At 49.5% G+C, this 12,959-nt stretch overlaps 1 protein-coding gene across 6 annotated transcripts in view; it reads left to right on the top strand.

Moving 5' to 3' along the window:
* Positions 1-12,761, top strand: part of sos1 (son of sevenless homolog 1 (Drosophila)) — a 20,100-nt gene extending 7,339 nt beyond the window's left edge. For 5 of the 6 annotated variants that reach the window (XM_076172081.1, XM_076172080.1, XM_076172082.1 and 2 more), the window contains 17 exons: positions 414-557; positions 771-881; positions 1,212-1,310; positions 1,582-1,709; positions 3,294-3,955; positions 5,163-5,244; positions 7,168-7,284; positions 7,471-7,574; positions 7,785-8,010; positions 8,093-8,212; positions 8,298-8,460; positions 8,709-8,826; positions 9,082-9,254; positions 9,459-9,575; positions 9,999-10,272; positions 11,461-11,582; positions 11,664-12,761. In XM_076172081.1, the coding sequence (XP_076028196.1) occupies positions 414-557; positions 771-881; positions 1,212-1,310; positions 1,582-1,709; positions 3,294-3,955; positions 5,163-5,244; positions 7,168-7,284; positions 7,471-7,574; positions 7,785-8,010; positions 8,093-8,212; positions 8,298-8,460; positions 8,709-8,826; positions 9,082-9,254; positions 9,459-9,575; positions 9,999-10,272; positions 11,461-11,582; positions 11,664-12,122 (3,219 nt within the window). In that variant the 3' untranslated portion in view covers positions 12,123-12,761. Of the gene's footprint in view, positions 1-413; positions 558-770; positions 882-1,211; positions 1,311-1,581; positions 1,710-3,293; positions 3,956-5,162; positions 5,245-7,167; positions 7,285-7,470; positions 7,575-7,784; positions 8,011-8,092; positions 8,213-8,297; positions 8,461-8,708; positions 8,827-9,081; positions 9,255-9,458; positions 9,580-9,998; positions 10,273-11,460; positions 11,583-11,663 lie in introns of those variants that run through there. The other variant, XM_076172085.1, reaches the window with a different exon arrangement.
* Positions 12,762-12,959: the final 198 nt, after the last annotated feature.

Genomic DNA, 12,959 nt, shown 5'->3' with positions numbered 1-12,959 from the left:
GCCTGGTCCAGAGCAGCAGATGTTGGAGCTTAGTGGGGCTGAAATAGGAAGCTCCGCCTCTTGACCAATCACCTGATTGTAAAACAGCTCCACTGTGCCTGCAGGATCCCCTTGACCTAACTTTAGGGGGTCTCCCCATAGGAGGCGGGGCCAGGATATTTAGATGAGATTGTTTACCAACATCCAGGTTCTGGGTGTAGGCAGACTGTATTTATGGATTTATACTCACTTTGTGAGGCTCAGTGAGGCAATTCAGCCAACATGTCAATCCCACTGCATTAGTTTCATATCTCTCATATTTCTGTAATGAAAGCTTCTGGTCCTGTTGTGGCACTTTGTTTGTCCAGAGGAAGAGGAAATGCCTGCATCTTCAGTTTTATTGTGGCTTGTCTGCATACCTGTCTGTCTCTCAGGACGTAGACAGTATCTTCAGTCGTATCGTGGACATCCATGAGGTGACGGTGAAGCTGCTGGGTTTGATCGAGGACACGGTGGAGATGACAGACGAGTGCAGTCCTCACCCGCTGGTCGGCAGCTGCTTTGAAGACCTGGCTGAGGTGTGTGTGTGTGTGTGTGTGTGTGTGTGTGTGTGTGTGTGTGTGTGTGTGTGTGTGTGTGTGTGTGTGTGTGTGTGTGTGTGTGTGTGTGTGTGTGTGTGTGTGTGTGTGTGTGTGTGTGTGTGTGTGTGTGTGTGTGTGTGTGTGTGTGTGTGTGTGTGTGTGTGTGTGTGTGTGTGTGTGTTTGACTCTGATTCTGTTTGCGTTTGACAGGAATTAGCCTTTGACCCTTACGAGACATACGGTCAGGACATCCTGCGTTCTGGCTTCCATGAACACTTCTTAAGTCAGCTCTCCAAACCCGGTGCTGCCTTTTACCTCCAGGTAAGCTCCGCCCACTGAGCGCACCCTAAAGGTCATGACAGAATCACGAGCTCCATTGGAGTCCAAGACAAATCTCCCCCAAACAATTTACAAAACAAAAGTTTACTCTGTCCTCAAACAAACTGAAGTTCCAAAAACATTACCACTTTTTATAAAATGCAAATCAAACCTTAGTCAGTGATTTGAAATGATAATAAATGGGTCAAGTGGAAAAGATAAGCGTCACATCCAGGTTCTGCCTCTAGAGGGCGGTAATATGCTTTGTTACTGAGGCAACAACTGGTGTGTGTGTGTGTGTGTGTGCCTGTGTCTGTGTGCGTGTGTGTGTAGTCAATCTGTGAAGGCTTTAAGGAGGCTGTTCAGTATGTTCTTCCTCGGTTGCTGCTGACTCCAGTTTACCACTGCCTGCACCTGTTTGAGATCCTGAAGGTTAGTATACACACACACACACACACACACACACACACACACACACACACACACACACACACACACACACACACACACACACACACACACACACACACTGGCCCAGTCTAATCTGGATCTGGATTCAGACTGAAATGAAATATTTTATATATTTTCTCTTCATTGACCAGTGTTAAAGTGATGACATGGGCAGGAGATCCAGGAGCACCTGGAGCTCCAGGTGCTCCAGGTGCTTCTGTCTTCAGATTCACCCCCCCCCCCTCTTTTACAGCAACTGGAGGAGAAGAGTGAGGAGCAGGAGGATAAGGAGTGTTTGAAACAGGCCATCACTGCTTTGCTCAACCTGCAGAGCAGCATGGAGAGGATCTGCTCCAGAAGCCTGGCCAAAAGGAGGCTGAGGTACACACACACACACACACACGCACACGCACACGCACAGGTACACACACACAGGGTAACAATAAGCACACATGAATTCCGGCTCCTCCCTTCCTCTCTAACCCTAAAATAGAGTGAGGGGGGGCGGTGTGGTAGGGGGTCAGAGTGGCGTTGTGAGGAGGAAGTTGCATGAAGAAGTGGGTGGAGCCTCTGAACTGAGGGAGCTGCTGCTCTTTGTTCACACTAAAGTGTGATGAGCTGACTAAGACACGGTGTTTTCATTGGACGGAGCTGTGGACACTGCAGCTGGACATGAGGACATGACGAGGCCACACTCTGCTGGTCTGTGTGTGTGTGTGTGTGTGTGAGTGTGTGTGTGTGTGTGTTTGGGGTGTCTGGTGGCTGTCGTAGCTGTGAACAGAGGGATTGTTTTGGGTTCAGAGTGTTCGAATTCCGCAGGGATTTTGAGGCTAAACTGCTTAGCTGAGCTGCTGGTCAGTCTGAAATCAAAGAAAACAACTTTCTGCTGAACTTTCTTTGTTTACTCCAAACGTTTTTTGTTGCTTTTACTCTAAAGGTTCTGAACTAAATTTGGAAGCTTGCGGTTCCCATCCAGTTCTTGGCTCCTTTTCATTGTTTAAGTATTGTGAAGAAGTGATGTCATTTCTGCCACACTAACATGTGTGAATGTTCTCAGTCACGGAGGTTCATTCTCAGGCAACTGGAGCAGAACAAAGCCAGTTTCTGCTTCTTCACTTCAGGGATTGAAGCTCTCCAGCTGCCTGAGCATGAACCTTCTTGGACTGTAGGTCATGTGAGGGTCCATGTTAGAGTCTCTGAAGGATCCAGGGTCACATGTAATTGTTTGGTAATGTATGGAGAAGAAAACAATCCTCAGACTCCATTTAACCCGTATGCCCTCCTCAGGCATTTCTGCCCTCTTTTGTTTATTAATTTGGTGATAATTTTGGCTTTCTTACAGCTTTTGGCATGAATTTTAGCAAGAGCTCTTATTTTTCGTCACATTTTTAAAATCCATTGTCTTTCATTCTTCCGTGTCTTCTAGACTCTGCACCTCTGGACCTTCCAGGCAGAAAAAGCGCATAAAAACTTTTTTTCCTTAAATCTCTTAAGCGACTTCTCAGTAACAATCATTTTCAGGATTTTAACCTTTTAAATGCCTGCCTCCAAGGGGTAGTACATTTGAGGAGGGCATAAGGGTTGAAAATATTGAACCTCTGAATTTAGCTCCAAATTGAGCTCCAGACTCATTTCAACACAACATGGTGGCTCAGATTGACTCTGTAGTCCTTCTATCTATCATCGTAAACAAGTGTAGGAACCACAGATAAGATATTCAAAAGTATTTCATATTCATCCACAAGTCAAATCCTCCCTTCCATGAACAGATTTGACAAATTAAAACACCAGTTCATCAGTATTAATGCTCAAATGGGTTCATGTTCTTCATCATTGGCTTCTGCAGGTTGATCGTTTATCATGTGAAAATTAGTCAAACTGTCAAAGGTCAGCATCAGTGTGTGATGTCTCATGTTCACTTCCTGTCCCGACATCTTTGCTTGTTCTGTTGCCTTCCCGCCCCAGCGAGTCCGCGTGTCGTTTCTACAGCCATCAGATGAAGGGGAAGCACCTCGCCATCAAGAAGATGAACGAGATCCAGAAGAACATCGACGGCTGGGAGGGGAAGGACATCGGCCAGTGCTGCAACGAGTTCATCATGGAGGGGACGCTGACTCGCGTGGGCGCCAAGCACGAGCGCCACATCTTCCTGTTTGACGGCCTGATGATCTGCTGCAAGTCCAACCACGGCCCACCCAGACTTCCGGGTGCCGGGTCCACCGCCGAGTACAGACTGAAGGAGAAGTTCTTCATGCGCAAAATCCAGATCAACGACAAGGACGACAAGGAGGGCGAGTACCGACACGCCTTTGAGATCATCTTGAAAGATGGAAACAGCGTGGTGTTCGCTGCCAAGTCAGCAGAGGAGAAGAACGGCTGGATGGCGGCGCTGATCTCGCTGCAGTACCGCAGCACGCTGGAGCGCATGCTGGACTCGGCCATGCTGCAGGAGGAGAAGGAGGAGCAGCTGAGACTGCCCGGAGCCGAACTTTACCGCTTCTCCCAGCCCGACTCTGAGGAGAACGTGGTCTTTGAGGACAACGTTCAAGCCAAGTCTGGGATCCCCATCATCAAAGCTGGGACTGTGCTGAAACTCATCGAGAGGCTGACCTTCCACATGTATGCAGGTGAGACCTCTAGACCTTCATAGGGTTAGGGTCTGACCTCCGACCTCTGAGCCACACAGAGGGGGGGGGGGGGCTGCTAGATCCAGAAGAACCCCACACTCAGGGCTGACATCGCGTGTGATTTTGTGTTTTGTCTACATCTGACTAAAATAAACAAACCTTACTTTAGCGCCACCTTCAGGACAAAGTGATGTAAAGCTATATAAGATTCGTCTGGTTGCTCTTTAGATTACATTACATTACGAACATTTGGCAGACGCTTTTATCCAAAGCGACTTACATTACATCACCACCCTTCGCAGAGGGGGGAGCAATTGAGGATTCGGTGCCTTGCTCAGGGGCACCTCGGCAGGGACTCGAACCGGCGACCGTCCGGTTCCCAAGTGGAAGCTCTACCCACTGAGCTACTGCCTCCCTAGATCAGCATGGCCTCATCTTTCTGGGCCATGGACCTGTTTCATGTAAACTATGGGGCTAAATATATAAACACAAAGATGTGACTGGCATAAAACAAATCCAACTCATAATTAGTCTGAATGAGTTTGTGTCTCTGCAACCAGCCAGTCCAATCAAGGGTTAATAGGAGACAACAACCCCCGGAGTGTGTTCCTTATGTTCAGTCTACTCACACACTCTGTCACCGCAGAAGCCCCGCTTCACAAAGACAGGATGTTGGAAATGGAAGCAGGGTTTTCAGAGCTTTTCAGGCGATCTCAGGATATTCAGGCTTGATTTAAAAAAAAAAAAAAAAAAGCACGGCAGAGTTGTCGTCTGGAACAAACTTTGAAGGCCACCGTCATTTGCAATCTCCAGCAGTTGTCTCCTCCGGGCACGGACAGACTCACTCCCTTAGAAGCAGAGACAGGTAATGGTGAATCAGCGGGAGAATGATGGCGTTTTCAAGACCTTTGTTTTCCATTCCAACTTCATTTCTGATGGTAAGCATCACAAAACTGAGACGAGCGTCTTGACATGTGTCACTCACAGATGGATGGTTCCGCTCATTTTTCAAAATGAGATCTTTCAGACTGAATAAAAAGATATTTTATTGATGATCAGTCTTTCTGTGCGGCCCGGTACCAAAGAACCCACAGACCGGTGGTTGGGGACCGCTGCTGTAGACTGGCTAGCCTAACCCTAACCCGACATAACAGGAAGTGACATCCTTTAGCTGTAGCTTTGATGTCCCGTCTGCTCTCTGTTGCAGATCCCAACTTTGTGCGAACGTTTCTGACCACCTACAGGTCCTTCTGTAAACCCCAGGAGCTGCTGGACCTCCTGATGGAGCGGTGAGGACACGCCCACCTCTCTGATGACATCACTGCTTTCATGTTTTTACTGCAAAACTCTGGACTCAATACGGCTCAGATTACAAGTCTGATCTTTAGAGGAGACCAGGCTCATTAGATCCTTCAAACAGAAAGAGATCAAGTTGTTTACATTCAAAACAAACACGGGGTCACTTAGAGGTCAGCAGACTGGGCTGACCTCTCCTTTCAAACTAAGTGGATTCAATTATGTAATATTATAGATGTCTGACAGATCTCCTGACAGACTTCTGCTGCTGAAAATGTTCTGTTTCATGATCAAGAAGATAAAGTGGCTGTTTGATATTCATACCTGAGTCAGCGCTATTAGCTTAGCTTTAGCATACGCTGCTCCACCACAACATGTGACTCCGCCAACATGACTTACTATGTTGATACCACTTAAGATACTACTATAAACTATACTATACTACTGATACTATTAACTATATACACTACAGTGTACCCAATCCACTGACCCTATGACCCTATAACCCTCTGACCCTCTCAGACTCTGACCCTCTCACACTCTGACCCTCTCACACTCTGACCCTCTCACACTCTGACCCTCTCACCCTCTAACACTATGACCCTATAACCCTCTGACCCTCTCACACTCTGACCCTCTCACCCTCTGACCCTATGACCCTATAACCCTCTGACCCTCTCACACTCTGACCCTATAACCCTCTGACCCTCTCACACTCTGACCCTCTCACACTCTGACCCTCTCACACTCTGACCCTCTCACCCTCTGACCCTCTCACACTCTGACCCTCTCACACTCTGACCCTCTCACCCTCTGACCCTCTCAGACTCTGACCCTCTGACCCTCTCACTCTGACTGTCTGACCCTCTCACACTCTGACCCTCTCACCCTCTGACCCTCTCACACTCTGACCCTCTCACTCTGACCCTCTGACCCTCTCACACTCTGACCCTCTCACACTCTGACCCTCTCACCCTCTGACCCTCTCACACTCTGACCCTCTCACTCTGACCCTCTCACCCTCTGACCCTCTCTCACTCTGACCCTCTCACTCTGACCCTCTCACCCTCTGACCCTCTCACACTCTGACCCTCTCACACTCTGACCCTCTCACTCTGACCCTCTCACCCTCTCACACTCTGACCCTCTCACACTCTGACCCTCTCACACTCTGACCCTCTCACACTCTGACCCTCTCACACTCTGACCCTCTGACCCTCTCACACTCTGACCCTCTCACACTCTGACCCTCTCACACTCTGACCCTCTCACACTCTGACCCTCTCACACTCTGACCCTCTGACCCTCTCACACTCTGACCCTCTCACACTCTGACCCTCTGACCCTCTCACACTCTGACCCTCTCACACTCTGACCCTCTGACCCTCTCACACTCTGACCCTCTCACCCTCTGACCCTCTCACACTCTGACCCTCTCTCACTCTGACCCTCTCACTCTGACCCTCTCACCCTCTGACCCTCTCACACTCTGACCCTCTCACACTCTGACCCTCTCACACTCTGACCCTCTCACTCTGACCCTCTCACACTCTGACCCTCTCACCCTCTCACACTTTGACCCTCTCACACTCTGACCCTATAACCCTCTGACCCTCTCACACTCTGACCCTCTCACACTCTGACCCTCTCACACTTTGACCCTCTCACACTTTGACCCTCTCACACTCTGACCCTATAGCCCTCTGACCCTCTCACACTCTGACCCTCTCAGACTCTGACCCTCTGACCCTATAATGCTATGACCCTATAACCCTCTGACATTCTAATCCTCTGACCTCTGACCCTCTGACTGTCTGACCCTCTAATGGTCTAACCCTGGTGTGTGGCTGACTTCAGTGTGACACTTGTTGTGCTGCTTCCTGTTGGTCTGCTTGAAGTACTTTTTGTTTTTGAAGGTTTGACATTCCGGAGCCGAGGCCGAGCGAGGTGGATCAGATGGAGGGTGGAGAGCAGCCGCTCAGCGCTGAACTCAAACGTTTCCGCAAAGAGTTTGTTCAGCCGGTCCAGCTCAGGTACAGACTGCCCCCTGCTGGAAGCTTCACACGCTGCAGAGTCGTGATTAACAAGCCCACAATAACCATGACAAGTCAGGAATCATCAGGATTTCTTCCAAACATGTCACACTTTCTGTTACTTCCCGGTACCTTTTCCTTACATGTTGTTTCATTCAGTGTGTGTGTGTGTGTGTGTTGTTGCAGAGTGCTGAACGTGTGCCGTCACTGGGTGGAGCATCACTTCTATGACTTTGAGAGAGATTCTTACCTGCTCAGGCGACTGGAGGAGTTCATCGGTTTGGTCAGAGGTACACACACGCACACACACACACACTCACATGTTGCACATTATTTAGCTAGTTGTGTTGTTAGGGCTTTACAACGCTCTGGTCACTGTATAAGACCAGAACCTTCACCGTTGGCTTAACATGCTTGAGTAGGTGAGGCGTTCTGCTGATTCCTCTTCCAGGACTTTGTCGTTTGTTTAGAACTGAACATTGTCACTTTCCCCCCCATAGGTAAAGCAATGAGGAAGTGGGTGGAGTCCATCACCAAGATCATCCAGAGGAAGAAGCAGGTGGAGGCGAGCGGGCCGAGTCCCAGCATCATCACGTTCCAGAACTCTCCTCCGCCAATCGAATGGCACATCTGCAAACCAGGAAACACCGACTACTTTGACCTCATGACCTTGCACCCCATCGAGATCGCCAGACAGCTCACTCTGCTGGAGTCCGACTTCTACAGGTAACGGGCACACGCTCTCACACGCGCAACTGCTCATTGACTGGCCTGTGGCTGATCTTTGACCCCTGACCTGTCTCTGCAGGGCGGTGCAGCCTTCTGAACTGGTTGGGAGCGTCTGGACCAAAGAGGACAAAGAGATCAACTCACCCAACCTGCTGAGAATGATCCGGCACACCACCAACCTCACGCTGTGGTTTGAAAAGTGAGTGTTCACACAGTGTTCAGCTCATGCTCCTTTACCTTCACTCTGACCTCTGACCTCTTGGTCTCGAATGTCCTTCTTGTAGGTGTATCGTAGAGACAGAGAACCTGGAAGAGCGGGTCGCCGTGGTGACTCGAATTATTGAGATTCTGCAGGTCTTCCAGGAACTCAACAACTTCAATGGAGTTCTGGAGGTGGTCAGTGCCATGAACTCCTCCCCCGTGTACAGGCTGGACCACACATTTGAGGTGCATTTAGAACCTAACCCTGACCTCCACATCAACCCCTAGATCCTCCACCACCTAGAACATCCTCATTGTTCCTCAGATCCTCTTCATCAACCCTAAGAACCTTAAGAAGACCCTCGATTGTCCCCACATGTATAAGGATCGTTTACAAACATTGATCTGTTGAGCTCCGCCCCCTCCTGTCAGGACTTTGTGATTGTCTTCCCCGTACAAATTAAATTTTCTCCATGTTCATCTCTTTTCTGCAGCAAATTCCAAGCCGGCAGCGAAAAATCCTGGAGGAAGCCCACGAGCTGAGCGAAGATCATTACAAGAAGTATTTGGCGAAGCTGCGCTCCATCAACCCCCCCTGTGTGCCCTTCTTTGGTACGTCCCACTCTTTAACCCTGTCCTGTTCTGTTTTGGTGGATGTGGTGACACCGTCTGGTAACTGGTGGTCACTACAACTTCAGACACACCAGCAGGCCTTGGTTGAAGTATAAAGAGCGCCACCATCTGGATGATCTCAAGTGAACAGGTCAAGTTTGGCTTCAGAACCTTTGACCGCCTGAAGCTCTGATCTGGATCACGGTGCTGCTGACTGTTTAGTGTCAAACCAACCTGAATGTGTTTGTTTGTCAGGAATCTACTTGACAAACATCTTGAAGACGGAGGAGGGAAACCCAGACTTCTTGAGGAGACACGGCAAAGATCTGATCAACTTCAGCAAGAGGCGGAAAGTAGCTGAGATCACAGGAGAGATCCAGCAGTACCAGAACCAGCCGTACTGTCTGCGGGTTGAGAGCGACATCAGGGTCAGTGACCTTTGACATACATGTCCTGACCTGCTTCTTCTGCTGCTGACTGGATTTAGAGTTAAATGTCGATGCCCTCAAGCTTCAGATTCATGAAATAATCAATCATTTGCCATAACTCCTCATACTTGAGCCGAGTTAACAGGGCCTAACCTGTGACCTTTACCCTGAACCCTGCCCACTTCACATGTGTTTGTTCTTCAGAAGTTCTTTGAGAACCTGAATCCCATGGAGGACAAGTCAGAGAAGGAGTTTGCTGATTATCTGTTCAACAAGTCCCTGGAGATGGAGCCGAGGAACGCACGCTCGCTGCCTCGATTCGTACGTAAGAAAGAAATGACAACACAAAGCAAACACACACGTCCCATAAATGTTACAGTCAGAATAACAGATCTACGTTTAAAGGTTGTTTATTTATCAAACAGTTTACAGTTTCATTTGAATCTTCAACATAATGAACTTTATGTTTCCATGATGTAAAAAGATGATTGATCATCTATGTGAGTAATTACTGTTAAACTTATTAATTGATCTTGGCCCTTGGTTTGAAAGACGATCAGAAGCTTCACATGTTTATGATGTCGTGCTAAATGAATCTAATCTCATAATCGATGATGTACCTGCTTTAATGTTGCCCTTAAACCAGGTCAAATCTGAGGTCAGGTTGTTGGTTCCATTCCCATTTCAGGAGCTATAATAAGGTTGATGTAAATTGATTGGTTCTGTATTTTAACCCCTCGTTAGGCAAAGAGGTACACGTGTCCTTTGAAGTCTCCTGGCATCCGCCCGTCCTCGGCGAGGCCCGGCACCATGCGCCACCCGACGCCGCTGCAGAACGAGCCGCGCAAGATCAGCTACAGCCGCATCCCTGACAGCGAGGCCGAGGGCGGGGCCGCGTCAGCCCCCAACTCCCCCCGCACACCCCTCACCCCTCCCCCCGCCTCCGCCACCTCCAGCTCCACGGACGTCGGCAGCGTGTTCGACTCGCCGCAGGGTCCCAGCAGCCCCTTCCACTCCAGTAAGCCCCCCCCCCCCCCACACACACACACGTTCAATTCAGGGGGCAGTGTGTGTGTGTGTGTGTGTGTGTGTGTGTGTGTGTGAACAGCTCAAACTAACAACACTAACATCATCTGTAGTGGAGGCGGAGCTTAAATGTGATGTCACAGCTCAGTGATCTTATTTCTGATATCAATTAGGGAAGTAAGTCAGTGGGTGCTTATCGCCATGACAACACGTGATTATACTTACTATTTGCAAATAAATGAATCATTTCACACATAAACTCTGAATACAATTATGCCTAATTTAAGCTTCTGCTCAGATCAATAACAGATCAGTTCAAACAGATTTAAACTGCAACATGGTGACGTTCAAACCTGGCAATGACATGAAAACAATGCTAGTTAGTAGCACCAATGCTAGTTAGTAGCATCAATGCTAGTTAGTAGCTAGCTAGCTAGGAAGGTAGCAGCACTTGTCGTAGTGCCACAAAGCAAACAAAGCGTCTGAAGGGAAGCCAGACGTCAACGTGTGGATGACAACCATCAGAATCTGATGTTTCTCTTCTGTCTCTTCCTCCTCTTCCTCGCTGCAGCCTGTGACAGCATCTTTGCTGTGGTCTCTCTGCCTCATGGCCCACGTTAGTATGACCCTCCTGAGCCTCCGTACTTCACTCATCCTTCATCCCTTCATACTTTCCTGTTTGTCTGGAGACCGGGTGGCAGCAGTCTGTCTTGATATTTAATAAACGCTTCCTGTGACAAACCAGCAGCACTAGGTGTGAAAGAATTAGTACAGAAAAATGAAGAAAGGGAGCTGTGACCTCTTGACCCTGCGACCTTTGGGCTGTTTATTGATATCTTATGTATTTATTTCTCATTCTGCATTTTGACTGGGGATTGAATGATTCTGATACCTTCTGCTCCTGATTATCACAGCTGGCTCCGCCCACTGGTGCGACCAAGGGGCGGGGCCAGAGGAACGGTGTCTCACTCCTCTTTGTCTTTTCGTCACCATCAGTTACGCATTTCAGCAGACTTCTTGTTTTCACAAAGCTCCTCCTCCTCCTCAAGTTCATGTCACTCACATCACTTTGTTTCCATAGTAACTGTCATACATTTTCTTGTGTGTCTGATCCATTTGTCTACCTCAAACTTGTTAGAGTTCACAGGAGGTTAAAGGTCAGTTGTCTTTTGTGTCTCAGGGTCGTCCTCCGTGTCCTCCATGGTGAGTTTCAGTCGGGGTTCAGAGGACGCTCCTGTACCCCCTCCAGTTCCCCCGCGTAGACGGCCTGAGTCGGCGCCAGCCGAGTCGTCGCCATCCAAGGTTAGAAACAGGAAGTGCAGGAGGCTTAAATTCTCTCCAGGAGCTGGGATTCAACTCATTCTGTCTCTTTGTCTTCCTCAGATGATGTCAAAGTTGGACAGCCCCCCTGCCGTTCCTCCCCGTCAGCCTACCTCCAAGCTCCTCCCACCTCGTTACTCCTCCTCCCTGTCGTCCTCGTCCCCGCCTGACAGCCCCCCCTCTCTGCCCCCCCGTGAGCCGCTAAGCTCCCCGCTGCACCTCCTGCCGCCGCCGCAGGGTCGACCCCGCTGTGAGCTGCTTGCCCAGGCCTTCTTCCCCCCCACCACGTCCTCCTCGCTCATGGCTGCCGCCACCGCCTCTTGCTCCTCCCCTCCCCCGGCTCCCGTCACTCCCAGTCCCACCCCCGTCTCCAGGAAACTGCCGCCACCATCTCCGCCCCTCCTTCCCTCAGATGGCCCTCCTGTGCCCCCCCGCCATGCTGTCCCCAAACTCCCCCCAAAAACCTACAAGAGGGAGTCGCTAAGCCACGCCCCCCTTCTGGACACACACCCAGCACTGTGATTGGACAGCATGGACTTGTTGCTTGGGGTGGGGCTTTTGATTGTGGTCAGGACTTTCTGAAGAAAGGGAGGCCACTGATTGGACAGCCAGGAAGGAGGTGGAGCTAGCAAAGCAAACACGACAGCTGATGACTGACAATACTGACAGAAAACATCAAACAAACAAACAAAAGGACCAAGCGGGACTGAAACATAAAAAAATTCCATGATGTGACCTGAAAAAAAGTCAGTGTCTCTCTCCCTGTCTCTCTCTCTCCCTCTGTCTGTCCCTGTCTCTCTCCCTGTCTCTCTCTCTCCCTCTGTCTGTCCCTGTCTCTCTCTCTCCTCTCTCTCTCCCTCTGTCTGTCCCTGTCTCTCTCTCTCTCCTCTCTCTCCCCCTGTCTCTCCCCCTGTCTCTCTCTCTCTCTTCTCTCTCCCCCTGTCTCTCTCTCTCGCTTCTCTCGCTTCTCTCTCCTCTCTCTCCCCCTGTCTCTCTCTCCCCCTGTCTCTCTCTCTCTCTTCTCTCTCCCCCTGTCTCTCTCTCTCTCGCTTCTCTCTCCTCTCTCTCCCCCTGTCTCTCTCTCCCCCTGTCTCTCTCTCTCTCTCGTGGATGTTTTGTTTTCTTGTCTGAACCGTGTTCTGATTGGACCTGATGGATCCTCTTGTGTCAGAAAAAGGGACTCTGTAAATCTCAGCTGTTGCATTGTGGGTAAGGTGACCAAGGAGGTACAAAGGTCGCAGAATGAATTGTCAGTTTTCTCTTGGGATTGTTTGTGAATGAAAATGTAAAAACAGGAAATGATTCTTAAACAAGGGAATAAACAAACAAACGGTTTCCTTTTTCCTCACAGAACTGAAT

The sequence above is a fragment of the Genypterus blacodes genome, unplaced genomic scaffold (assembly GCF_046128005.1).
Source record: "Genypterus blacodes isolate CSIRO-AG114 ecotype Tasmania unplaced genomic scaffold, CSIRO-AGI_Gbla_v1 ptg000282l_1, whole genome shotgun sequence".
Taxonomy (NCBI): domain Eukaryota; kingdom Metazoa; phylum Chordata; class Actinopteri; order Ophidiiformes; family Ophidiidae; genus Genypterus; species Genypterus blacodes.
This window is presented reverse-complemented; position numbering and strand designations above follow the sequence as displayed.